The 26,514-nt window shown below is 37.9% G+C and overlaps 1 protein-coding gene across 6 annotated transcripts in view; it reads left to right on the forward strand.

The window, feature by feature from the left end:
• The window catches only part of RBPJ (recombination signal binding protein for immunoglobulin kappa J region), a 227,640-nt gene extending 205,230 nt beyond the window's left edge, over positions 1-22,410 (forward strand). For all 6 annotated transcript variants that reach the window (XM_043871439.1, XM_043871438.1, XM_043871440.1 and 3 more), the window contains 8 exons: positions 1,495-1,660; positions 4,361-4,535; positions 9,873-10,010; positions 10,163-10,275; positions 16,031-16,171; positions 17,457-17,612; positions 17,965-18,068; positions 18,243-22,410. In XM_043871439.1, coding sequence (XP_043727374.1) covers positions 1,495-1,660; positions 4,361-4,535; positions 9,873-10,010; positions 10,163-10,275; positions 16,031-16,171; positions 17,457-17,612; positions 17,965-18,068; positions 18,243-18,558 — 1,309 coding nt within the window. In that variant the 3' untranslated portion in view covers positions 18,559-22,410. The remainder of the gene's footprint in view (positions 1-1,494; positions 1,661-4,360; positions 4,536-9,872; positions 10,011-10,162; positions 10,276-16,030; positions 16,172-17,456; positions 17,613-17,964; positions 18,069-18,242) is intronic.
• The last annotated feature ends 4,104 nt before the right edge of the window (positions 22,411-26,514 follow it).

Raw genomic sequence — 26,514 nt, forward strand, 5'->3', positions numbered from 1 at the left:
GTGTGTAGATTACCTCTTAAATACTAATTTGGTAGAGTTGAGCAAAATGTGGATGCCATTGTTTATTTTGATTCAATTCAGTTAATATTATAGTAGGTGCTGAGGGGGAAGCAAACAAGTAGATACTATGCTACCTTTAGGGGAGACTGAGAACTAAGTCCAGCATGATAGTATCTGTGTTTCTGTGCATTGTTGGCCTAAAAAGTGGTAAAAAAGCATAATAAATTAGCTGCTAAATTTTAGAATTAGAAATTTCATACAAAACTTGATTTTAGGTGACTATTGGAAAATTGGAGGATGTGACCAACACGCGACCTCCACACCCTTAGTTCAGCCGTATGGGAATGCTTGCAGTTCTCAGTTGCTTCCTTGTCATCAGAGCCACACACTAGTGGGTGATGATCTTTGCGGTTAAGCTTTTTTTTTTTCCTTACAGTGAACTTAAAAGAACTAAGATAGCAATTTCTATGCTTATAACTATATAAAAAGTGGGAATTGCCTTGAGGGTTTTCTGTTTCAATAAAGAAGGGAAGGAACATACGTCTTTAGGTAATTAAAGAATATTTCTACTTATTTATTGTACACCAGGTCCACTCATTTAGATTACTTACCTGGCCGGTATTTGAGTTTTCAGGCCCCTAGATGAGACATATTAATAAATGTTTTAAAGTGTGTATAAGTCAATGTGTGTAATCGAGCGAAGGAGTTACCCCCTGTATAAGAACTGGATTGATGGTCTTCTGAATTAGGTAAAATGTGGGGCTTGAGCTAGACTTCGAAGTAATCTAACTGCTACGAGAAAATTATAAGGAAGTAATTCTAGGTGGGAAGAATTTGTGAGGGCAGGTTATTGGCAACTAACAAAACAAATCTGTTGGCTGTCTTTGAGTTAAAAGAACAATAATATATTGTTCTTTGATCCACATGCAGCAGGTGTTTAGGTTGTAAGATACATGGTAAACCAATGATCCATTTTTGCTTTTAATTCTTTTACTTACTTGTATTAATATTTTGGAAGTGTCTACTTTGGACACTGCTCTGTTTTCCAGATTAGTTACCAAATGAAGTTAAGAGTGATATCCATACCAAAGATGTCATTAATTAACAGTACATCATTTTGAGTAGACTCTAAGCAGTAATTGCAGATTCTGTGGTGTTATACCCTATTTTTGTATATGTTGAAATACACTGGATTTTCTAAGTGCAGATGTTCAAAACTCTGAGCTGTGTGAAAATTTATGTTTCCTGATCTGAAAGTATCTAGGCTAAGTGAATGCGTAATGTCAATATAAATGAACCTTAACCGGAACAAATGGAAGTATTGATTTCTGCGCTCTGGGTACGGTTATTTGCATTACAAAAGACTTGACCAAAATGTTTCTTTATGAGCTAACTTGGTGTAGTTCAACATGATTTTGTATTCGTATGTTCAAGAAAAGGAAGTGCTTTCTTGAGTGTAATTGCATTGTGTTTCCTCCCCCCTCATTGTTTTAGGTTTTTTTGCCCTCCTCCTTGTGTGTATCTTATGGGCAGTGGATGGAAGAAAAAAAAAGAACAAATGGAACGCGATGGTTGTTCTGAACAAGAGTCTCAACCATGTGCATTTATTGGAATAGGAAATAGTGACCAAGAAATGCAGCAACTGAACTTGGAAGGAAAGGTAAGTTAAGACTGCTGGTTCCCTGTAAAGAGCATCATGATACCATAATGTAGTTTTCTTACTTGTTTGTGTAGTGGTGATTTTTTTTCCCCCCATTTTATGGTTACTGGTAGCACTTTCTTGAATATATAAATCAGAACTGGAATAATCTCAAATAGCTGAAATCTAGTCATGATTCATGAAGCTTGCGCTTTGACATCTAAAGGTGGCACACAGGAAGCTTCCTCAGCTTGCTAGCAGTTTTAGCAGGCTGTGAATCATATTTCTATTGGGGGCCAATAATAAATTTAGGAGGCTGATTGCCCATCCATCTTATAAGGGCATCATAGTCAAAGAACAATGATAATACATAGTTCACTAATGTTTTACTCTGCTCATTTAATCTTAGTCTTTTACTGGAAGCAAAGTATTAAATAAGTTGTAAAGATCATAAGTGTTTTATTTAGCTTCATTGTGGAAGAAGACTATCTTGTATAGTCAGGAACACTGTAAATAGCTTTCGTCAAACTTTTAGGGATTTTCTTTGATTACTTTGCTAAGAAATGCAGTTTATGAGTTAGTTTTACTAATTGTATTTTATGAATTTAAAAAGCAGTTAATCTCAGTCTGTACCTTTAGTACTCAAAAATAGTTCTTTATTGACTTAGCATCAACTTGTTTTCTCTTGCTGTTAAAATTGAAAAATGGTTATTATTTCTGATTTCAATGACCACATGAATGTCTTTTAAAATACTGCATAAATAGCTATTTTCTCACTCAATAACTATTTGTTGAATGTCGTAGTGTTTGCTATATTGTAGTTGACACTAGGGATGAGAATTGGAGGGCAAGGTTGAGGGTGGTGAACTAGGGGATTTGTACTCTGATTTAATTTTTTTAGTGATTTTTACAGATAATGAGTCATTTTACAGATCATGAGCACTGAGAATAAGGAGCTTTAATATCAGTCTCCTTCAAATTTGTGTTTCTGTCATTTATATTCTTATAATTGTTATCATTAAGGCTTGTCAACTATGTATTTTAAGGTAGGTTTGAGAGGAAATTTACTACTGTAAAGATTGTTTTCATTTTAAAATAGAGCAATATAAAATATATCTGAGTTATAACTCTTGAGCCAAAGTTAAAGACATATTTAAGTAGTTGGTTGAGTAAAGAGGCCTTGGTCACGTCTCATGCATTTTGGTTATGTATGTCTCCAAGCTGTACACCTAGACATTTGTAACTGTGATTGATAATTAGATAGGTGAGAAGCCCAGCCGTTTTGTAGGTGACACAGCGTGAAGAATCTGCCTGCCAGTGCAAGAGACATGAGAGATGTGGATTCAGCCCCTGGCTTTGGTAGATCCCCTGGAGAAGGAAATGGCAACCCACTCTAGTATTCTTGCTTGGGAAATCCCATGGACAGAGGGGCCTGGCACGCTACAGTCCATGGGGTTGCAAAAGAATTGGACACGACTTAGCAACTAAACAACAGCAATTGAACTTTATTGCGAGCTTTAACTGCTTCCAGCAGTTCTGAGGGCAGTAATACCAAACAGCATGCCCACTTGCTTTTCTCAGCATCATGGCTTTAGTACATCTTTCATCAACTTCTGCCATTATATCCTTTCCCCAAGCCCTAGAAATTTGCAGAAAATAATACCTGAGAGCTTGAGCATTAACTAGTACTTAAAACACTTAATTACAGGGAAGTACAGTGTCTCTAAGCCAAAATTATGTGTTAATATTTAGTTTTAATGAAAAATGCTATCAGAGGAGTCTATAGAGAATAAGACTGGTTTAGAGTCAGCAAAAGGCATTCCAGGCAGAAAGAACAATATAATCATATGCTTGGACCATCAAGATACAAGAACGAGGTCAGTTTGTTTCCAGGTAGGCACAGATGGACCAAGCAGTGGGATGGATGCTGAGCTTCAGAAAGTGCACTTTACTCCTGTCTCACTAAACAACCACTCGTTTAAAGTAATATTGTTTTCTTTCAATAGCGTGTTCATTGAATGGTGCGATTAGTCATTGGGAAAGGAGGGATTTTATTTTGCATGTTCCTTTCTTATTTTAATATTTATTACAACAAAGTTCTAGTATATATAGCCCTTATTTTTATTATGGTCATGGTATTTGACTATATAGTTATATTTTGGATCTGATGTTTTTAATTTGTTAAATATTTTCTCAGTTTTTGTCTTACATGGTTGAAGCTAGGTAAGCTATGCAACATGAATTTTTATCCTAATTAGCACTTGAATTTTTATTTTTAATAATTACATGCCCTATACCTCTGTTGCTAGTATTGTTTTGTTTATATAATTCGAATTCTACAATTCAGATATTTCTATAGACTTTTGTAGCATTATATTTTGTATTTCTTTTTCATTTCAAGGCAAATGTTTTTATTGCCTGAAGGTCTTGATAATTCTGTAAATAGATGTAGAGCTATATAAAACAATAAAAGATTATTTTTTTTAAAGTCTTTTTGAGAGGGGGAAACAACACAATGTTGGTATTTTGTAGACTCAATAAGGAAGATTTTGTACTTTGTTTTCAGAGATCAATTTTAGTACTTTTTACAGTTGGTTTTATCAGCTGTTCAGTGGAATTACTGCCTTAAGTCTGATCAAACTTAGCCATAGCCTTACTGAGTTATTTGTACATAGCTGACAGGGTTTTGATGCTATTAAGACTTATCCTTTTCTTTCACAGAACTATTGCACAGCCAAAACATTGTATATATCTGATTCAGACAAGAGAAAGCACTTCATGCTGTCTGTAAAGATGTTCTATGGCAACAGTGATGACATTGGTGTGTTCCTAAGCAAACGGATAAAAGTCATCTCCAAACCTTCCAAAAAAAAGCAGTCACTGAAAAATGCTGACCGTATGTATCCTTGTTTTCTTTTTTTCCCCTCAACTCCCAATGTGAATTAGTAAGACTGATTCAACTATTTTTTAAAATAAAATTTTCTTTCAGTAGCCAGTTCATTCTTTTAAAGTATTTTTTTTGGTCTTCACTTTATCTGAAAAAGTCATATTCAATTATTATTGCTGCTTTGTTGTCTTTTTTGTTTCTCTAATTAAAAATGGTCAATACCTGGTGTAGCGAAGTGGTTCTTAACCAGAATTGGTTCCTCACTGCTCCCCAGAGGCATTAGGAAAAATGGAAGTTTCCTTTTGCTGTCAGTGACTAGAGGGAGTAATGTTAGCATTGAGTGTCTAAATATCCTGCAGTGTGCAAGATGGTTCCTATTCCACAAGAATTGATTCACTCAGAATATCAGAACACCTCTTTGAGAAGCACTGTTACATCAAATGGACTTTGGAAGGCCATCATGAAAACCTAAAAAATTTTAACATGGTTGCTCTGGCAGACTGCTGTCTCTGCACATTTTTAGACTTTCACGGGTAAATGCTGTTTGAATTATACACTTCAACTTCTATACCCATTTTTCTTTTTTTATTTTGACTTTTTATTATGAAAACTTTCAAACTTAAACAAAAGGGGTAGTACTGATATAAGGTGACCAACCACCAGACCTCAACAGATTTTACCAATTCTATTTTATCATTTCTGTCACCACCAACTCCTCTTCCTCCTTCAGTTGCTAGAATTTTTTAATGTAACTCTCAGACATCCTGTCCTTTCAGTCATTTCTGTAGTAGTGACTCTTAACAGAAAATTTTCCTTTTAAACGTCATCACACCCAACAAAAGTTGATGATAGTTCATTAATGCCATCTACTGGCCAGTCCATGTGCAGACTGATCGTACTGTCTCAAAGCATCTTTTTACAGCTGTGTTTCTGTTGTTTTGTTGTCTTCAGTAGTTGGTTTGTTCAAACTTGGATCAAAATAGGGTTCGTATATTTTAACCTGAAATAGTTTCTGTTCTTTCTACTAGCCTTTTTTTTCTTTCTGTGTTATGTATTTGTTGAAATTGGGTCATTTTTCCTATCGAATTTCCATATTCTGAATCTGACTGATTATGTGTTTCCTCTGTCTCGCATATCTTCTATAAACTGTTGATTATACCTAAAGAGCTTCATTTTAGAATTAGCTTGTTCTACATATGTTCATTTCTCTCAGATCAGAAGTCTTATTGTCTGGTTATCCCACTTCTTGTCACACTAAGATTGGTTATAGTAAGTTGAGTTGTTAGTCTAATTCAACAGTTACAAAATTCCTCAGGAAACTTTAACCAAATGATTTTAGTAGTCCTTCATCATGGTTGCAAAATAGTGGCATTTCTAATTCTTTTATTCTTAACTTTTACATTTGTTTGCTGTTTGCTTTAAATGTAGTCTATGGAGAAAAGGCAGGGTAAGCGCTTGTGTACTAATTTGCAGAATAATAGTTTCATTCTTTGAAGGTGAGGTTTTAGGATTTTGGTTAATTTGCTTGGTTTTACTTTGTTTTCTCTTTTTTTAATGAACTTATGAGATGTTATATAGTGGGTTGTTTTTAGTCTGCTTTAGCCATTATCATCATCGTTACGGAAATCTCAAACATACTAAAGTAGAGTTGCATAATAACATGAAACCTCTTTTGTTTATTCTCTAACTCTTCTTTATTTTATTTTATTTTTTTTATTCTCGTAACTTTTCATCAGTGATCTTAACTTCAGGCCAGTCTTGATTCATCATTATCTGTAACCCTACTCCACCCACACTTTTCTCTGCCATCATTTTAGTTTGATGCAAATCCAAGACATTGCATCACCTGTAAATGTTTCTATGCATCTCTGAAAGATAGGGTCTCTTTGTTTAATATAATATAATTATAATAGATAATATTATATATAATATAATTATAATACCATGATCACACAAAAGCAAACATAAAACAACTATAAAAAGAAATAATGTCTTAGTATCATTAAATACCTATTCAGTGCTCAAATTGAAAATTGTCTAAAATGTGTGTGGGGGTTGGGGGGTGTTGGTGAGCCGTTGGTTTGAATCAAAATTCAAATATGATTCACCAGATATTATGTATTGTGTTGACATGTCATTGAATTTTCTTTTTAAAATTTGTGGATTTTTCTCTTCATCTTTCTCTCTCTCTTTATTTATTCAAGAGGCTAAGTCAGTTGACTATGAGAGATTTTCACATACTGGATTTCAGTAATTGTATTCCCTTGGTGTGGTTTAATGTATTTTCTGTAAATTGTTAGTGTCAAAGAGAAACAGAATTGGACATTAAAGGTGGTAAAAGCACATTTTATTCACTACATTTGCAGTAGGGAAAAGAGCTTTCAGTATAGAGCTGAGCTCAACTACAAATACAACAAGGACAAGTGGGATTTATAGTCAAGGAGCAGAGTTGAACATGTCAGTAGGGGGAAAGTTACTAAGAGGAGAAATCGAGGGTGTGGGTATTCTTGACTAGAATTTTTATAAAGATAGGCCAAGTTGATCAGATGGGCTTTCTGGCTGGCTCAGAGGATAAGAATCCATCTGCCAGTGCAGGAGACACAGGTTTGATCCCTGGGTCAGGAAGATCCCCTGGAGAGGAAACGGCAACCCACTCCAGTATTCTTGCCTGGGAAATCCCATGGACAGAAGAGCCTGGAGGGCTATATAATCCATGGGGCCACAAAAGAGTTGCACAGGACTTAGTGATTTAACAAGAACAAGATGATTAGATATAAAGGTGAAGGGAAAAAACTTGATCAGATATCAAGGATGGAAGGATGACCTAGCAGGATTCTTGGCAGTAACTGGGCTGGCTAGGCCGTTATCGGGACCCAAGAAAGAGTCTCCATGGATAAAGGGCTCAGAGGACCCTGTCTGAAGTTTGGTCAAGGAGAGAGTCTTTGTCAGTAGTTAATTTAGAAATTTGATCAGATTTCAGCTTGTTGTTCTTTTGTTCCTTTTTGTTGTTCTTTGTTGCTGGAGGGCAAGCCTGCTTCACAGTTGATATAGTGTTCTTGCATCAGTTCAGTTCAGTCACTTAGTCGTGTCCAACTCTTTGCGACCCCATGAACTGCAGCACGCCAGGCCTCCCTGTCCATCACCAACTCCCAAAGTTTACTCAAACTCATGTCCATTTAGTCAGTGATGCCATCCAACCACCTCATCCTCTGTCATTCCCTTCTCCTCCCGCCTTCAATCTTTCCCAGCATCGGGATCTTTTCCAATGAATCAGTTCTTCCCATCAGGTGGCCGGAGTATTGGAATTTCAACTTCAGCATCAGTCCTTCCAATGAATATTCAGAACTGATTTCCTTTAGGATTGACTGGTGGAATCTCCTTGTAGTCCAAGGGACTCTCAAGAGTCTTCTCCAACACCACAGTTCAAAAGCATCAATTCTTTGGTGCTCAGCTTTCTTTATAGTCCAACTCTCACATCCGTACATGACTATTGGAAAAACCATAGCTTTGACTAGACAGACCTTTGTTGGCAAAGTAATATCTCTGCTTTTTAATATGCTGTCTAGGTTGGTCATAACTTTCTTCCAAGGAGTAAGTGTCTTTTAATTTCATGGCTGCAGTCACCATCTGCAGTGATTTTGCAGCCCAGAAAAATAAAGTCAGCCGCTGTTTCCACTGTTTCTCCCTCTGTTTGCCATGAAGTGATGGGACCAGATGCCATGATCTTAGTTTTTCTACAGTTTGTTGTGATCCACATAGTCAAAGGCTTTGGCATAGTCAGTAAAACAGAAATAGATGTTTTTCTGGAACGCTCTTGCTTTTTCGATGATTCAGCGGATGTTGGCAATTTGATCTCTAGTTATTCTGCCTTTTCTAAAACCAGCTTGACCATCTGGAAGTTCATGGTTCACGTATTGTTGAAGCCTGACTTGGAGAATTTTCAGCGTTACTTTACTAGCGTGTGAGATGAGTGCAATTGTGCGGTAGTTTGAGCATTCTTTGGCATTGCCTATCTTTGGGATTGGAATGAAAACTGACCTTTTCCGGTCCTATGACCACTGCTGCGTTTTCCAAATTTGCTGGCATATTGAATGCAGCACTTTCACAGCATCATCCTCTAGGATTTGAAATAGCGCAACTGGAATTCTATCATCTCCACTAGTTTTGTTCATAGTGATGCTTCCTAAGGCCCACTTGACTTCACATTCCAGGATGTCTGGCTCTAGGTGAGTGGTTACACCATCATGATTATCTGGGTTGTGAAGATCTTTTTTGTGTAGTTACTCTGTGTATTCTTGCATCAGGAGGCATTTAATGCCATGCATTTAGATTGTTTCCAGTTCAATTGTGCAGCACAGTCAGGTAGCTAAAGAATCCACTTGCCAATGCAGGAGATGCAAGAGACTCGGGTTCGATTCCTGGATTAGGGAGCTTCCCCTGGAGAAGGAAACGGCAACCCCACTCCAGTATTTTTGCCTGGAGAATCCCTTGGACAGAGAAGCCTGGCAGGCTGTAGTCACGGGTCGCAAAGAGTCAGACACAATTGAGCATGCACAGATGTCTTAAGCCAATTCAAATTACAGGATTTTATTTAAAGTCTTTAATTTTGTATTTCTGTTGATTCTTGAGTTTTTTGATGGCAAAGAATGTATTTCATTTATAGAGTATTTTTCCTGTTTACATAGATGTGGTTGGTTTTTCAAGAAATTTCATGCAATGCTATACTTTAAGGTATTTAGAAGAAAGCAAAATCTCTAAAATCACAGTATCCAGAGGCAATTGCCATCATCTTTGGTAAACATCCTTCTAGATCCCTCTTTTTGAATATATTCCATGGGATTATATGTGAGCATGTGGAGACATATGTTATCACATAAAAATGTATATGTTTACCTAATGAAACCACAGTATAGTCTGCTTTGCATTCATTGATATATCAGGGAGATATTTTCTCTTCAGTGCATTTAAATACACATTATTCAATTAGGTCAATAATGTTATGTTTTATTTAATCAATTTCCTATTATTTGACACCTATTATTTTAAAAGCAACTTCCTTTTAAAAAACAGCACTGTGTTAAATATATTATACAGCACTAATTTGAAAATCATTTTTATGGGCATATTATATATCTGTAGCTTAACGTTATTAATAAAAGAGCTACCCTGACTTCTGGGGGAGTATTATCTGTATTTTCTTGGAGGGTTTAAAATAAGTGTTAGCAGAATCCATTAATTATTATAGTAAAGAATAGTCATAACTTACCAGGTACTGGCACCTTCTTGCCCTTTACTGTTACCCCCCCTACCCCCCCAATCACGTAAATAGCTGTTTTTTCTTTGCAGTCTGCATTGCCTCAGGAACAAAGGTGGCTCTGTTTAATAGACTCCGATCCCAGACAGTTAGCACCAGATACTTGCATGTAGAAGGAGGTAATTTCCATGCCAGTTCTCAGCAGTGGGGAGCATTTTACATTCATCTCTGTGAGTATAAAAATATGCATTTGGTTTTTTTGGTGTGAAATTAATTTTTTTTAATAAAAAGATTTACAGATATATTTAGTCTTGTTGTTTTTATAAGCAGATTAATAAATTTTAAAGATGATAATTTGATCTCTGTTTCCATCGTACTGCAGTGGATGATGATGAATCAGAAGGAGAAGAATTCACAGTCCGCGATGGATACATCCATTATGGACAAACAGTCAAACTTGTGTGTTCAGTTACTGGCATGGCACTCCCAAGATTGGTATGGCCTTAATGACCTCATGACTGTTTATAATAAATTTTGACAGCTTTCCCCCCTTTTTTGGTTGTTTATCTGGACATGTTCGATAGAGGGCACTCTAAAGTTACATTATGATTTATTTTCTTAACTAATGTAGGTTCATTATTCATTCTTTGTGGTGCTTGCTGCATCCTGACACAGGCCCAAGTTTTCAAAAGCATAGAAATTGTAAATTTCTTTAAAAATATAAGCATAGTTTTTGTTAGTTTACTCTCCTGCAAAAAGATAGAGACAGTGTTTGGGCTTTTTGAAATAGTAAAAAACTGCTTTTCTTAGCAAAGTGAAGCAAAAGCCTCTTATATATTCTGCATCATATTCCCCCTCGTTTTCTGAAACAGAACACAATTTAGTTGTATTGAAGATGGAAGGAGTTTGTGAGTAAGTTGGATTCAAGGTCAGCTTGGGGGAGGGGCTGAGTGAATGGACAAACTTTAGTATTACTTTCCTGAATATGCTTTGTATCTCTTTGATGAAATATTTCATTGGCGGATATTTTCTGGGACTATTTCAGCAGGGAGCTGGGTTGATCTATAATTATCTGAGTTAATGCATCATCTTGTGGTTTTTGTTATCTTTTTCTGTGTTGTGGTTGTACAAGGTGATTTTATTTCCCATTTCAACTTAAAGCCAAAATATGTGAAACTATTACTATTACTATAGTTTACTATATGTAAACTATAAGTTTACAAAACCTTGAACCTACGATAGATTATAAAAAGGAGAAAGGGAATGAAGGGTGCATAAATTAGGAAGACACAAACCAAAAAATGGACTGAATAAATTTTACTAAAGTTTTCTTCTTATTTATTCTGTGTCATTATATTCCAAGGATCGTGTTTATTTGCTTTGGCATTAAATGACTGTACTTTGGAGGCACAACTCAGAGGCTTATGTCTCTGACCAGCAACAACTTATATATAGGCCACTGAAAAGACTGACTCAAATCTAAAAATGGCCTTTTCCCTTAGTTCCATGTAAAGTACCAGTCTGCCTTGCTTGAAAGTCATCTTTAATTGAATATTTTTATATTCAAAACTGTGTGGCTCTAATTATAAAAATGAAATAAAAAAACCTGATCCAGAGAATGCCTTAGGAAAAGTTGCAGTACAATCGTTAACATTGCTAACAGTAAATACTTCTTTCTAGAGATCATGTGATTGAGGCATTAGTTTCCTCAGAATCATAGCTAGGCTTTATATGGTCTACACTACTTCCTGCCTGCCTGTCCGTCCACTTACATACAGTTTTCAATGAAAACATGTTTCTCAGAGGAAGCATTCTATAGTTTTCATATGCTTTTAAGAAGGATAACACTGCCTTAATATCTAAAGTTTGCATTTTATGTTTCCTAGAATATTAGCCTTGTTAGAGATCCTTGCTTGAAAACCACTGTCCCCCCAAGACCAATTTCAATGGGATGAAGGTCTTAGTGAGAAACCCTGGTTTGGGTACTTTGAAACCAGGCACAATCTATGTAGATCTAGCCAACTAATAAGAAACATCAGTTAGCATTTGTCTCATGTTCTCAAGTCTGTGAGATACCCCAGAAATTCGGGACAGCTGACATCTGTTAGATAAACTAATCAGCAGCATAAACTTAGCCTGTGCATTTACAAGGTATAGTGCTAAGAGTATGAATAAGGTATGTTTTCTGTCCTGAAGGGCTGCATCCCAGTTACCTAAGAAGTATAGTAAACACTGTACCAGTAACCTACAGAGCCAGCATAGAGGAGCAAGAGCTGGGTGCAGTAACTCCTGGTGTTAGAGTTCATCACTTTCTCATCACACATAGCTCATTATAACATTCACGCTACCTGGCTTCTCAGATTTCTTTCCTCTTCTTAATAATTAGATATTATCACAGCAAGTTTTTGATACCAAATAATAGGGGGCATCTTTGGTTTTCTTATTGGTGAGACCAGGTCACTCAGCAGTGTCTATGTCCAGAGAGCTATTGTGAGAAATAAAATTGAACCAAACATGACCCATGTTCTCAATATGCTCATTATTATTAAGTAGTGAAGAAACAGTAGGTTACAGGAATAAACTGTTATAGGCAGATCTTGAGTCTTATGTGGTGAAGTCATAGATGAGTGTGGTAGACCTACAGGAAGTTTTGGGCTTACATCTTTCAAAATTCACTATTTCTTTAAAATTCAAGCATTGTTATATACAGTTTTAAGGCTAGAGTTGAATGGAAACATTTTACTTGAGTTTATTAATTAGTCTCACAGAATATATTAGAAAATATAATTGCTAAAAGTGTACTGTCTCCCTTTAAACTTGAAAATTAGTGGTGATATCAGTAGATTGACAAATAATCAAATAAACTGCAGAGCTAAAAATATGTAAATATGAAGAATGTTGACCTAAAGATTAGGATTTTTAATAGTTGTGGCTTAAGGTGAAAAAAAATGATCATGGAATATAAGTTAGGTGTGTGAATCAAGTAATAAAAACCCAATAGTACTGCATAATATTTATAGCACTCTTCTGAGCACTTTTACAAATATCAATTCATTTAACCCTTCCAAAATTCTGTGAGTTATTAAGAATGTCCATTGTGGAGCAAAGTATTATAGTCCTACATGTATACGTGCATTCTACAAATAACCCTGAACCTTCCATGGGTCAGTCACTGTCTAGATGCTGGAGATACATTGGTGAACAAGTTAGACTTCCTTTCCTCTTGGAGCTTATGTTTTGGTAGGGTGACAGACAAAAAGCCAGCTAAAGAGATGTCTACATAATGTATTTAAAGGTTAGTATAAGTAGCAAGACAAATTAAAACAGGATAAATACATAGGGAAATGGGAGAGCTTACAGTGGTCAGAAACCTTTATGAAGTGGGGCTGTTTGAACAGAGACCATAATGAAGTTGGGAAACAGAAACTGGCTGTGGAATGTTTCGGGCTGACAGAATGCGAGCAAAAAGAAGACAGAAATGTACGAGGACTGGCAAGGAGGCCACTATAGCTAGACCTGAGGGAGGATGGAGAGGGCAAGTGCCAGGAAATGATGCTGCAGAGTAAGCCATGGGCAACATCTTGTCAAATCCCTCGATCTGTCCAGAGTAAAACTTTCTGTTACCTATGTACAATAGGAGGCCACTTGAGGCTCTCAAACAGAGGATGATGGCTGGTTTATGTTTGGAAGGATAATTCTGGCTGCTCTGTGAATAAGAGCACAGGGGGATATAGTGGTGGAAGCAAAGAGAAAGATGACTGGGCTTTTGTCATAATTCAGGCTAGAAGTTGATGACGATACCTTAGACCAAGATGGTACTGGTAAGGTGATGAAAAGTGACTGATTTACTTAAAAGTTGCTGCTGCTGCTGCTGCTGCTAAGTCACTTCAGTCGTGTCCGACTCTGTGCGACCCCATAGACGGCAGCCCACGAGGCTCACCCGTCCCTTGGATTCTCCAGGGAAGAACACTGGAGTGGGTTGCCATTTCTGTCTCCAATGCATGAAAGTGAAAGTGAAGTCGCTCAGTCGTGTCCGACTCCTAGTGACCCCGTGGACTGGAGGCCACCAGGCTCCTCCGTCCATGGGATTTTCCAGGCCTAACAGAATTTGTTGACAGATGGAGTGTAAGAGAAAGTAAGGAGTCAAAGGTGACTCCACAGTTTTAGGATTGAGTGAACATGGTGTCATTTATTGAGCTTAGGAAGAAATAAAAAATTATGTTTTTGATTGAAACGGCTATTAATAGACATTTTAAGTGGAACTGTTGAATAGGTAGTTAAATATACAAGTTGCGTGCCTGAGAAAGGCTATGGCTGGAGATAAAAGTTTAGGAATTGCCAGCCTCTAAAGCTCAGACAGTAAAGAATCTGCCTGCAATGAAGGAGACCCGGGTTTGATCCCTGGGTTGGAAAGATCCTCTGGAGAAGGGAATGGCAATCTACTCCAATATTCTTACTTGGAGAATCCCATGGACAGAGGAGCCTGGCGGGTCACAGTCCATGGGCTCGCAAAGAGTCGGAAGCGACTGAGCAACTAACACTACTACTACTAACCACTATAGAGAGTAGAAGGTCTCTAGAGTGTGGGAAGAGGGAAAGAGATCTGGGGACTCTGCTCCGGAGCACTGACGGCAGTTAGAGCAGGTGTGTTTCTGAAGGAAGAATGTGTGGGTCAGATGCTTCTGAGAAAGCTGAGGTGAGGACAGAGAAGTGCTCGTGGGATTCATCTGTCTGGAAGTCCTTAAGGACCTCACCAAGAGCAATTTTGAAACACAAAGTTGGAGAGATTTCAGGAAATGAGATGGTGAGGAAGAGGAGTTTTGCTGTAAAGGGGAACAGGGAGACGGGGTGGTGAGAGGGAAGGAGAAGGACATGTAGTCACGGAAGGGTGTTTTTCTTTTTTTGATGTCAGTGACTGGACACTTTGTTTACTGATTTGCCACACCACTCGGTGTGCAGGATCTCAGCTCCCCAACCAGGGATAGAACCCGTGCCTCCTGCTTTGGGAGCACGGAGTCTTAACCACTAGACCACCAATGGAGTCCCAAGGAGGGGGTTTCTTTATTTCTGATTAAAGATGAGAAGTGGTTCCAGCATGTTTGGATGCTGTTGAGAGTAATCTTCACAGCCCTCAAACACTGAGTGATTACTTTCCATGTGATAAGTAACACTGAAGGTTTGAATAGTACTATCTTTCAGATATCCCATGTGTTTTGTGGAATATTTGTAGTGTAAGGTCATACTATATAATGGAAAGAGTTCAAACTGGGCAGGCAGCCAGCCTTGGAATCATACTTTGGTTCTTCAGCTACTGACCTGGTGAATTTGAGGAGCTTAACCTGACCTCTGCAGAGAAGGCAATGGCACCCCACTCCAGTACTCTTGCCTGGAAAATCCCATGGACAGAGGAGCCTGGTAGGCTGCAGTCCATCGGGTCGCTAAGAGTCAGACACAACTGAGCGACTTCAGTTTCACTTTTCACTTTCATGCATTGGAGAAGGAAATGGCAACCCACTCCAGTGTTCTTGCCTGGAGAATCCCAGGGACGGAGGAGCCTGGTGGGGTTCCGTCTACAGGGTCACAGAGAGTTGGACACGACTGAAGCGACTTAGCAGCAGCAGCAGCAGCAACCTGACCTCTGAGCCTGTTTCCTAATCTGCAGAATGATGCCTCTTTTATGTTAAAACAAAGCAACAGCATGTAAGTGTGATAATGGACTTAGGTGCTAATTAGCATACCCATAGTGGCCTTTAGAGATAATTTTCCCTTTGGTGTTGGAATATTTGTCATTGTGTGTTATTGGAGAGGTCATCTGAACTTGCTATTCAAAATACAATTCATAGACCAGCACGATGAACATCAGCTGGAAATTAGCCAGAAGTGCAAAATATCAGGCCCTCTCTGATTTGCAGGCTCAGAACAGATGTATGTTTAACAGGAACCCCATATGGTTTGTACAGATGTCAAAGTTTGAAAAGCACAGATTTAGAAAGCAAATGCCTGCCTGCCCTATTGTTTTTAGGAGTTGGTGGTGGAAGGTAACATCTCCGCATTCTTAACATGCTTGCAATTTAGAAGTATTTTTATGCCTTACTTTATTGTTTGTACATGCTATTGTGTATGTAGATATGTGATAGGTATCTATGATGTACTATTTCATGGCAGATTCTTGCCGTGTACTCTTGACAGTGTAGGAAATGAAGACTGTCCACATGTGATGACCTTTTGTTTTTTAATTGTTGAAATGCAGATAATTAGGAAGGTTGATAAGCAGACTGCGTTGCTGGATGCCGATGATCCTGTGTCACAGCTCCACAAATGTGCGTTTTACCTTAAGGATACAGAAAGAATGTACTTGTGCCTTTCTCAAGAAAGAATAATCCAGTTTCAGGTATGTTTCTAAATTGCTGGTAAAATCTAAAATGTGCAAACTGTTAGGTTAGCAGCATTCAGAAACATGAAACTCTCGTTTAAAAGTGTTAATACATCCAAATACATGAATCTGTGTTCAGATATTTATCCCGACTTCAAGGGTGCTTAGCCCACATGTTCTTCAGACATGTTAGTCATTCTACCTCAAAGAGCTCAAAACTATGAGAATGTTCTAAGAGAAACAGTTAACATCTAATTCTGAGGGATGAAAATTCTTCAGATTATCCAAAAGTAGATGTTGGGTGTTCAGAGAGTCACCTGAAATTATGTGCAGACAACACTGTATATAGTGGTGCATGCATATTTTGGAGGAGGATTCATAATTCTCATCAGATTTATATTGGAGTCTTCTAAGATAGTAATGATGACATGTTAAAAACTAATTAGTCAAAATCTAATTTTTAACTATATTGACTCAGAAGGCCTTCATGAGGACATTTATGACATGAACAAATGACTTAATAGAATAGTTACACTTCCACATGAAACTCATTTGTGGACATCTGGAGGCTTTTTCCGGAGAGATGGCCACACACAGGTGGTCTCCTCAGCCCAGCACTGGGCTGGCCTAGGTGTTTCGAGGTAGGGGTAGGGGATTGCCATTCACATCTTGGTTCCTTCCTGCTGAAAGTACAGAAGTTTCTATAATTCTCTAAGTAGGAGGGGACATCCATTCTCTCTTTGTTTTGTTGATGTTGTTTAGTCACTCAGCCGTTTTCGACTCTTTGTGACCCCATGAGCACAGCCTGCCAGGCTCTTCTGTCCATGGGATTTCCCAGCAAGAATACTGGAGTGGGTTGCCATTTCCTTCTCCAGGGGATCTGCCCAGCCCAGGGATTCAACCGTGTCTCCTGCATTGGCAGGTGGATTCTATACCATTGAGCCACCAGGGAAGCCCCCCTCTCTCTTAGGGAGCTCTGAGGCATTTTAAGCATTTAATTATATCACAGATACTGATCTTTTACTAAAGAAATTATACAGGTAGCGGTGTAATTTTACTTAAATGGTTATTCTGAAAGGTATTATTAATTTTTAGTATGTCACTTAAATAGTTTATATTAAAATAAAACCTGCCTTATGTGAGGTTTCCATATTAATATTCTATTTTTAATTAGGGGTTGGAAAAGTGTGGAGCCTGGGAAGTTTATGAATTTGTACTAAATTCTTTTCATGGGTGTTACTTTGTTAAAATTGTCTTACAGTACCACAGTGTATATAATTTATAACCGTTCTTTGTTTCTAAGGCCACTCCATGCCCAAAAGAACCAAATAAAGAGATGATAAATGACGGAGCTTCCTGGACAATCATTAGCACGGATAAGGCAGAGTATACGTTTTATGAGGGGATGGGCCCTGTCCTTGCCCCAGTCACACCTGTGCCTGTCGTAGAAAGTCTTCAGGTGAGACCTCTTACAAGTTGACTTCAGCTTTTTGCAACTGCTCAGCTATGACGTGGCGTAATTTTACTTCACAATAAATTTGATTTTTCTTCAAATCCTGTGATTTGGAGGATTTTTTACACAGTGAAGAAGAAAATCAGAGGAACACAAAATTTTAGCAAGAAAATTTAAGTGTAAATCAGCTTTTGAGCGTTTTAGTTCACTTTGTCTTTATAATCATGTTATTTAAAGGAAATATTTTAATTATCTTTTTTTTTTTTGCACATGATACTTGAATGAAAAACTCACCTGTGTACTTTAATGAAAAATGAAATGTTTCCTCAATGTTGTTTTGATTTTCTGTGAATTGCAGTTGAATGGCGGTGGGGACGTAGCAATGCTTGAACTAACAGGACAGAATTTCACTCCAAATTTACGAGTGTGGTTTGGGGATGTAGAAGCTGAAACTATGTACAGGTACTTAATACAATTTTTTACATCATCCAGAGTTTTTGATGGGGGTGGGTACATGAGACTATTTCCCAAGAGTCCTGTATTAAGAGGTTGATTGTCCTGTATTAAGCAACCTTGTTTTTAAGTTGCAGTTACAAAGTTTGCCATGCTTTTAAGTGATTTCTGTTTCCTCCTCAGATGTGGAGAGAGTATGCTCTGTGTTGTCCCAGACATTTCTGCATTCCGAGAAGGCTGGAGATGGGTCCGGCAGCCAGTCCAGGTTCCAGTAACTTTGGTCCGTAATGATGGAATCATTTATTCCACCAGCCTTACCTTTACCTATACCCCAGAACCAGGGCCACGGCCACATTGCAGTGCAGCGGGAGCAATCCTTCGAGCCAACTCAAGCCAAGTGCCCCCTAATGAATCAAACACAAACAGCGAGGGAAGTTACACAAACGTCAGCACAAATTCAACCAATGTCACGTCATCTACAGCAACAGTTGTGTCCTAACTACCGTCTTTTTGCTAGGACTTACACTGACTTGAGTGCGGCAAAATGTTGACAAAAAAAAAAAAAAATGAACAATCTTTTGTGGTTTCTTGGGAAAACTTTTCATACCAGATTATACTATTCAAAAACCCCATTACCTGCAAGTGCTGATTTGAAGTGCAGAAGCCACAGTAAAGCAAAACAAACAAAAAACATCTAAATGTATAAACTTCTGGAAATCGATTTTTTTCAGCTGTTATTTTTGTTTGGTTGGTTTTTGTTTGGTTTTGTTTAAATGGGCAAGAAATAGAGATGTGGCTGAAGTAAAAGTTAATCAAACTAGAAGACAAAAATCTAACATAGTTTTTATGGACCAAGGAACTTGTATAAGCTTTAGTAAAAGGTACATTTTCACCATACCTTTTTTATATCACGTATATAATACATCTTTGTTACCAAATAGGTTGTTCTCCTCCCCACCCACTTTGAGCTTTTGCTCTTAAGTACATTCAGGTTCCAAGCCTGACCATGCTTGTTTAATCTAATTACCATCCTCTTCCAGGTCTTTCTGGTCCAAGGCTGGAACTGTTCTTTTTATTTTATTATTTTTTTAAAAGCTGAAGTCTTATGACTTTTCTTGAATGGAAGGTGTTTTGATTTCAGCAAGTCAAATCTTGTAAAGGCCTGCATTCATATTTCTTTTAAGATTATATGAAGTCTGTGCAAAAGCTTTAAAAAAAAAATGCCTCTGCCTTGCCTGCAATACATGCAATGTACTTAGTCTCTATTCTCAAATACCGTTGATAGTTATTTCTCTGTGTTACTTTCTTTTTTTTAATGTATTTATAGTGGTAATCCAAGAGGTTCTAACATTTACCTGAAATTAAATGTGGCCATTTAGTCATTAATGAGTTAATGGCATGGAACATGTTGGTTTTTACAGTGTTCCCTCCCCTTTTCCTGGGCAGAAATGTTTCTACTCAGTCAACATTTGTTCAGGTTTCCTCCCCCTCCTTATCTTGTACATAACTTGTATTATGTGTAAGTTAAACGTTTTATTTTGAACTTGGAATATTCCCAGTGATTTCATTCAGCAGGGTGTTTTTCTGCCTTGTTGGCATATGATAACAAAAAAATATCATGCTAAATATTTGCTACCAGCTGGTAGATGGTGCCCTTATTGTATAATGAGGAAAAATCTCAGCAAAAGCGTGGTTTTATTTACCTTTTTTTTTGGTGGGGGGGGTAGCCTAGGTCAAAACATCACTGTAACCTTGAAACAGGATGCTTTTACTAGATGACCAACTAAAATAGCTGGAAGACAATACTTTAGAAATGGATAGCTGTAAGATTATAAAAATGCAAATGTAATTTATCTTTCCATTTCTCTCCCGTTTTTTTGGTCTTCTCTTCCCCAACGTGAGTGTCTTCACAAATGTCACCTACTCAGAAGGCATTTCTTCTCCATTTAAGATTTGATTGCATTCCGGGTTGTGTGCTGCCTCTCTGTGCTGGACTCACCTGTTTTACGTTGGTTTTGTTCCCACACTTTGGTTATACCTTTGTTCAGTTTCTTAGAAATTGCGGCAGACTCATTGGGCTCCATTTAGTACAGGAACTATGTGTGTAATGTTACAGGACATGGTCTAGTAATACAATCATCTTTCTTCGAGTAAAAACTACCTCTCGATTGTGGTAAGCTTTTACTGTCCCATAAAACAGAAGCCACAAGTACCTTAAGGATGCAGAACTGTAACTTCCTGCATATCTTTCCGTACAGAAATTGTCTTTTTGGTGTCCTGGGCTATTTTGAAAAGTTTCCACCAGTAGACTTTTTAAAACATCATCATGAATAGCTTCCCCCCATTCCCACCCCACAGCTTTGATAAATCTTCATTATTCATTCTTTTGCTCCGACTATGCCATTGTAAATATAGTTCCTAACATCTTTAAATCGCTTTTTCCTCAGTTTTCAAGGGCGAAGTCATTTGTAAAACACGTAGTTAAAGTTATTGTGGTTTTTTCTTTACTGCAAGCCTTTTTAATTACTACAGGCTGCATTATGCTATATATAGCCTTTCTCTCTTTAAGTCTGCTCCCGTCACTAGCTTCTCTTGCAAGCTAATCCTGCCTCATACTTTAAATCTGTTTCAGTGACCAAGGGCAGAATTCTTTGTGGCCTTATCTTTCTTTGTTTTAACTGTTTACTGGCTTTTTCTTGCAAACTTGCTTCTTTCTGAGTAGTATTTATTCTGCTCTCTGTTGAGTCTGGAAGTAGCCTTCACACAGTGCTTTTTGTTCAGAGCGCAGAAATGTTTTCAGTGCTGCTGAAATGGGCCACAGGTTTCCTCCACTTCCCAAGTTTGTTATTTAGTTACCAATTTATATTAAATTAACTGATAACAAATAAGATGCTTTTGAAGCACAAACTATTCCTCCCCACCGCTGCAACTCAAAATATTTTTTTTCAAGTTTATGACTTTAGTAAAATGAACTTCTGCTTTTTTACTGTTTAACTATGTCTAATTTTGGCTCTGTTTATTTTAATAAGATAATTGAACTGTTAGACTGTAAACCTGTTTCCTCTTCATTGTTAGTTCTTTTTTAAGATTTAAGAATATACTCCTACAGGCCCCCACCCCCACCCCCCGCCACTGTCTTATGCCATTCTACATACCACAAACTGAAATGATTTGTCTGTTATGGCTTATCATTTGTCAGTAGTTCTTTTGTCAGCTGCTTAAAAAAATTTTTGTGAATTATTTTCAGTGTATAATTTACAGGAGCCTCGTCCTCCAGTTATAGTATTGTAGAACGTGGCCCTTCCTCCAGTGGTGGCATTATTAGAGATGCTGATCATTTTCCCTCATAAAGGCTCTCAGAATGGTAACCACTTCATTTAAAGTATAGTGTGTTCAAGTTTTTTTGTTTTAAGTCATGTATTAGAAGTATATCCTGTGCTTTTATGATTCTATGCAGTTTCTGAAAATATGCATAGAAGCTGTCTCTTATCGTTTTAATTGATCACACAGATTGAGAAGGCAAACAAAAAGCTATAAATATAAAATGCCCTTTTTATTTTGAATGGTTTCAGAGTTGAACACTAGTATAATCTGCTGCTGACTTTTCTTAAACCACAACAAGTAAAGATACCCTTATGTGTGTATTAACTGGTAAAATATTTGTCACTCTTACTGCACAGACTTATTTGCGATAACTGGTTAGGTTTTTTTTTTTTAATCAAACTAGTAGTGTCTGTGCCCTCAAAGGAAATTGTCAACAGTTTTTAAGAACTAAACTATTCATGTTTAATCAGATAATCCATGCAGGGGTGGGGGTGGTGGGGTTCTTCTTTGAATCAAAATGTTATTCAGTTATTAACTAAGTTACTTACTTTTGATTTCAAAAGCAGCTGTGTTTCTGATGAATACTGAACAAATGTGTGTAATTTTCTGTGCCAGACTTTTGACTTTGTTTTCAAGCACTGTAACGTGGGATGGATGGTTAGAAACAATAATATATTAGGGTTTCTATTTAACCCTTTCAGGACTGAACTGTATTTCCTTTTATTAATTTTTCCCTGTGTTGTGATAAATGTTTGCCAGCATTCAGTACTGTGTTGGTCCAGATGTAGGTTTAAATGCTCATTTTTAGCTTATTTCTTGTACCTTGCAGCATGCTCTACGCATTCAGTCCTTAAGGGGTTTATTTTACAAACTGTGCGCCTGTAAGGTTTATTAGCAATAAGATAGAAAATTGAGCAAGTTTATACCATAATTTTGTAGAAAAAAGAATCTGCTCAGTTCCATATTTCATCCATGAGAAACCTGCAATACGGGCAGTTTCAAGAAATAAATAAAAAGGAAATGTAAACCATTGTAAAAGTGTTCTGTTGGACGTGCCTGACACATGTATTATCATCATTGATTTCAGAATACTTAAAGTTTGTCTGTTTATAGTTTTACCTTGCTGTCTAAGCTTCATCACATCAGAGTAATAACTGTACTGATTTTATTTTTCTTTTTTGCATTTTTAACTAGATAGTGCTTTAAAAAGAAAGTTTTGTGGGTTTTTTGTTTTGAGAGGGCTTGTTTTTTTTTTTATCCTTGTAAATGGGGAAATGGCCTTTGGACAACTCAAGAGTTGTCTCCTAATTCAGGAATATTTTGAACTAATCTCAACATGATTGGAGAGCAGTATTTAATGACAGCTTGCTTTTCCAGTATGAGGTGTTATCATTTGGCCTGCTGTATGAAAGAACATAGAATGGTTTGTGCTTTTTCTTGGGGGCTCTTCAGTATGCTTTTTGTTTAATGGTAGTTTAGTCGCTAAGTCGTGTCCAACTCTTGCAACCCCATGGCCTGTAGTCTTCTCTGTCATGGGATTCTCTGGGCAAGAATACTGGAGTGGGTTGCCATTTCCTTCTTCAGGGGATCTTCCCGACCTAGGAATAGAACCTGGGTCTCCTGCATTGCAAGCAGATTCTTTACCGACTGAGCTATGAGGGAAGCCCACTTTGTTCAACAGGGAAACAGTAAAGGGGAAGGTTGTTACATATATTTTAAATCATAGCAAGTTCATTTATCTGATATCCCCTAAAAGAAAAACCGTAAACCAAGTTATCAGGATTTTGCTAAAGACATCTTCTGAAAATAGTGATTGTTAAATAAATAAGTTAGTTGGGGTTTGAATGGTGAGACTTTCAATGGCTAGGATTGGTAATAGCTTCTTTTAAAAAATAATTTATTATTTATTTTTTTAACAGTAGGTCTTATTGGTTATCTATTTTAAATATAGCAGTGTGTACATGTCAGTTCCAGGCTTTTATGTCTAGGTTAAGTAATAGCTCCTTTAGAATTTAGATGGGAATAATACAATAATATATAAAGAGTATGTGATCACTTTCTAAGCAACCTAATGAAAGATCCATTCAGTGTATATGTATGTATTTTTTGTCCCTGGATCCCTAAATGGTTGCCAGCTTAAGAGATACAGAGGGCAAGCTACATCAGGTGCTAGTGGTGAGGGATCCCAGTAGTAAGTCCTCTTCCCAAAGAAGAATCCTTTTCCCTAGTTTAGTGCTAGACAACAACGAGGGCAACGATTAAGTTGCTGTATATAAGGTACAAATGAGGTGATTAATTTTGACTTAAGGCCAGACCCTAAGGCTTTAGGCTGGGAGATAGAACACACAGCCCTGTGGAGAACCTGCTAGACTGGTCAGGTACGCCCAGTTCTGTGTGTTGAGGATAAAGCCATTTGTGTGCCTGGCATGCAGGTGATCAACAAATAGCTTCAGGTGTTATGCACACGTATGTGAGAAGCCGTGACTCATCTTGGTTTAAATAAAGGAGAGGTGAATATTATCTAATCCAGAAAAGGAACACTGTTTCAACTCTTAACAAGAAACATTCATGCTGAACTCAGGTTGTTTGGTTTTTTTTTTTAAACGGAATTTATAGAATGTTTTGCTTTGGGGGAAGTAGCACTTTAAAATGTGAAATTCTGTGACACATTTTTTAAAAGATAAGTGTGAAGTTCAGGTATGTATCAAGTTCTTTCTGGCACAGTCAACTGTAGTCCCTGCTTCTCACCTCCTTGTGTTCCACGGCCCTGCTCACTGAGTGCAGTCAGCATGCAGGTCGTTCATTTCTGGCACCTTTGCCTGGTGGATCATTTCTGCTAATGCTGAAATCCCAAAATGTCAATCCAGAAACACACCCCCCCACTCCCGTCTTCATATAAGAAAGTAAAGAGTGTGATGAGGTCTTTCCCAGTGGCCTGTTGAGCCAATTTTGACAGCTGTTCTTTTTTCCTGGAACTAAGCTTTCTCCCTGCAAGGATGTTCTCTTTGTCCTCACTCACCACACAACACAAAGTCAGTGATTGTGATTTTCTCCTGCTCCTTAAACCTTTACAGCCTTTAGCCTTGCTAAATTCTTAATTCAGATACTTCAATATAATAATGAAAAGCTTTGGAAAATAATTGTGACTCAGAAACAGTCATTGTGACTTTCATCATTGATTATCCTAGAGAGTAGCTCCTAGGGTTGTCAGCTGGTAAGATTCCAACGGTGCAAATGATGTGATCTTTGGGAAGAATGTCAGGTGAAGGATAATGGAATATGCACGTATTTGCTTAGAAGCATGAATATCCATCCCTATTATTTCTGAGTAGTGCTAAAGGTTGGAATTAGTTAAGACACAATTAGGAATGTTTAAACAGCCAGTAATGTTCTAGGCGCTGAGCTTATTTAGGGCATGGCTGTTTTCCTAAAAATTTTCACAAAGGGCTTGTCTGTCTGCTTAGGCTGCCATAGGAAAATACTGCCTGGCTTAAAACAACAGAAACTTATTTTCTCACATTTCTAAAGGCCAGAAATCTGAGATCAAGGTGCCAACATGGTCAGGCTCTTGTGAGGACACGTAACTGGTTTGCAGGTGGCCACATTTCACCGTGTGCTTTCACAGCATAGAGATATCTGTATCTCCTTAAGACCACAGTCCCTTTTTGATTAGGGCCCCATCCTTAATTAACTCCTAAAGGCCTATCTCCAGGTACAGTCAGATTGGAAGTTAGGCTTTAACATGAAATTTAGGGGAAAACAATTTAGTTCATAACAGGGCCCTTCCTGAAAGCTTTCTAGATTACAGTTTCAATAATTTATTGGATACTAATCTATAGAATAGTATTCAGGTTTCTTGCATTTTTAAGTCCTGGATGGGGGTTTTCAGTAGTCAGCTAAGATGATGAATGGACTTGGGCTGAGGTACATGGGGAGAGGCGAGATTGAGATAGAAATCGCTTTGACCACCTGTGAATTGTTTTGTGGCCATGATTTAATCCTCACCATGACGCTGCGAGTTAATATGCTTGTGGCAGAGATGACTCCGGCTCAAGACTTGCCCAAAGCCGTGCACTGAATTTAACAGAGCTGGGCTTCAGGAGTGGACCCAGGTGGCCCAGAGTCATGCTCAAGGGGCGCACTAGATGTCTCAGCCACGAAGGAGCAAGGACTCAGATTACTAGGGGCTGGTACTATTACAGGCTCTGTCTTCCTAAGGAGCTTTATAGGGAGCAGCCATTCTGTGTCAGTCCTCACTTCACAGTTGAGAAAGACGTAGCCCTAGAGAAGGTGGAAAGCCCAAATGTGATTATGGATTGAAAATGCCTTATTCACTTCAACGTGCTATCCAATTTCGAGGTGTTTGTTTGTTTTCACTATTAATGTAGTGTCCTGGCCTCTTGGTTAATGTGTTCTTACTCCCTCTGACCAAACCTTACACATAAATATATGCTAAATTACCCAACTCTGGAGAGAATCAGGAGGTCACTTGGTCTGGGTCCTCCAGGATCATGGTGAACTTAGTCTTCAGGCTTTTTTTTTTTTTTTTTTGCTGCTCATTTAAGAAAATGGTGACATGATGGTTTTGTATTTAATACTTCAAAGATACAAAACATTACACCTTCAATACAGTAGTGGTTATTAGAGTTAACAAGACTTAAGTCAGAAACCCATCCTGGTTAACTTAGGGAAAAGGGATTTTGTAAGAATAGCAGAAGCTCATAGGATTGAAGGGAAGCCTGCATCATGTTTCTGAGGAGGGCAGCTCTTGTGAACTAAGGAACCCTGGATCGTACGAATGGTCTGCTCAGAGAGCCACTATTGTGAGCCTAACCTCTTCTTCAATCCTTAAGTCAAGTCAGCTGCTGTAGATTGAATTTTGCAGATGACAGCAACTGGCAGTGTGAGCTTAGGTCACTGCCTGTCCTGTGCACTTAGAGGAAGGGTCAGTTAAAAGGAACCTCTTAGAGGGCATGGCGACCACTCTAGTGTTCTTGCCTTGAGAATCCAAATGGACAGAGAAGCCTGGCGGGCCACAGTCCACGGGGTTGCAAAGAGTCAGACACGACTGAGCAACTAAGCACAGAGGCTCTTTGGCTTCTGTGGTCACAGGCAAGCCTGGATTTAGAAG

This window comes from Cervus elaphus, chromosome 17, assembly GCF_910594005.1.
Source record: "Cervus elaphus chromosome 17, mCerEla1.1, whole genome shotgun sequence".
Taxonomy (NCBI): Eukaryota; Metazoa; Chordata; class Mammalia; order Artiodactyla; family Cervidae; genus Cervus; species Cervus elaphus.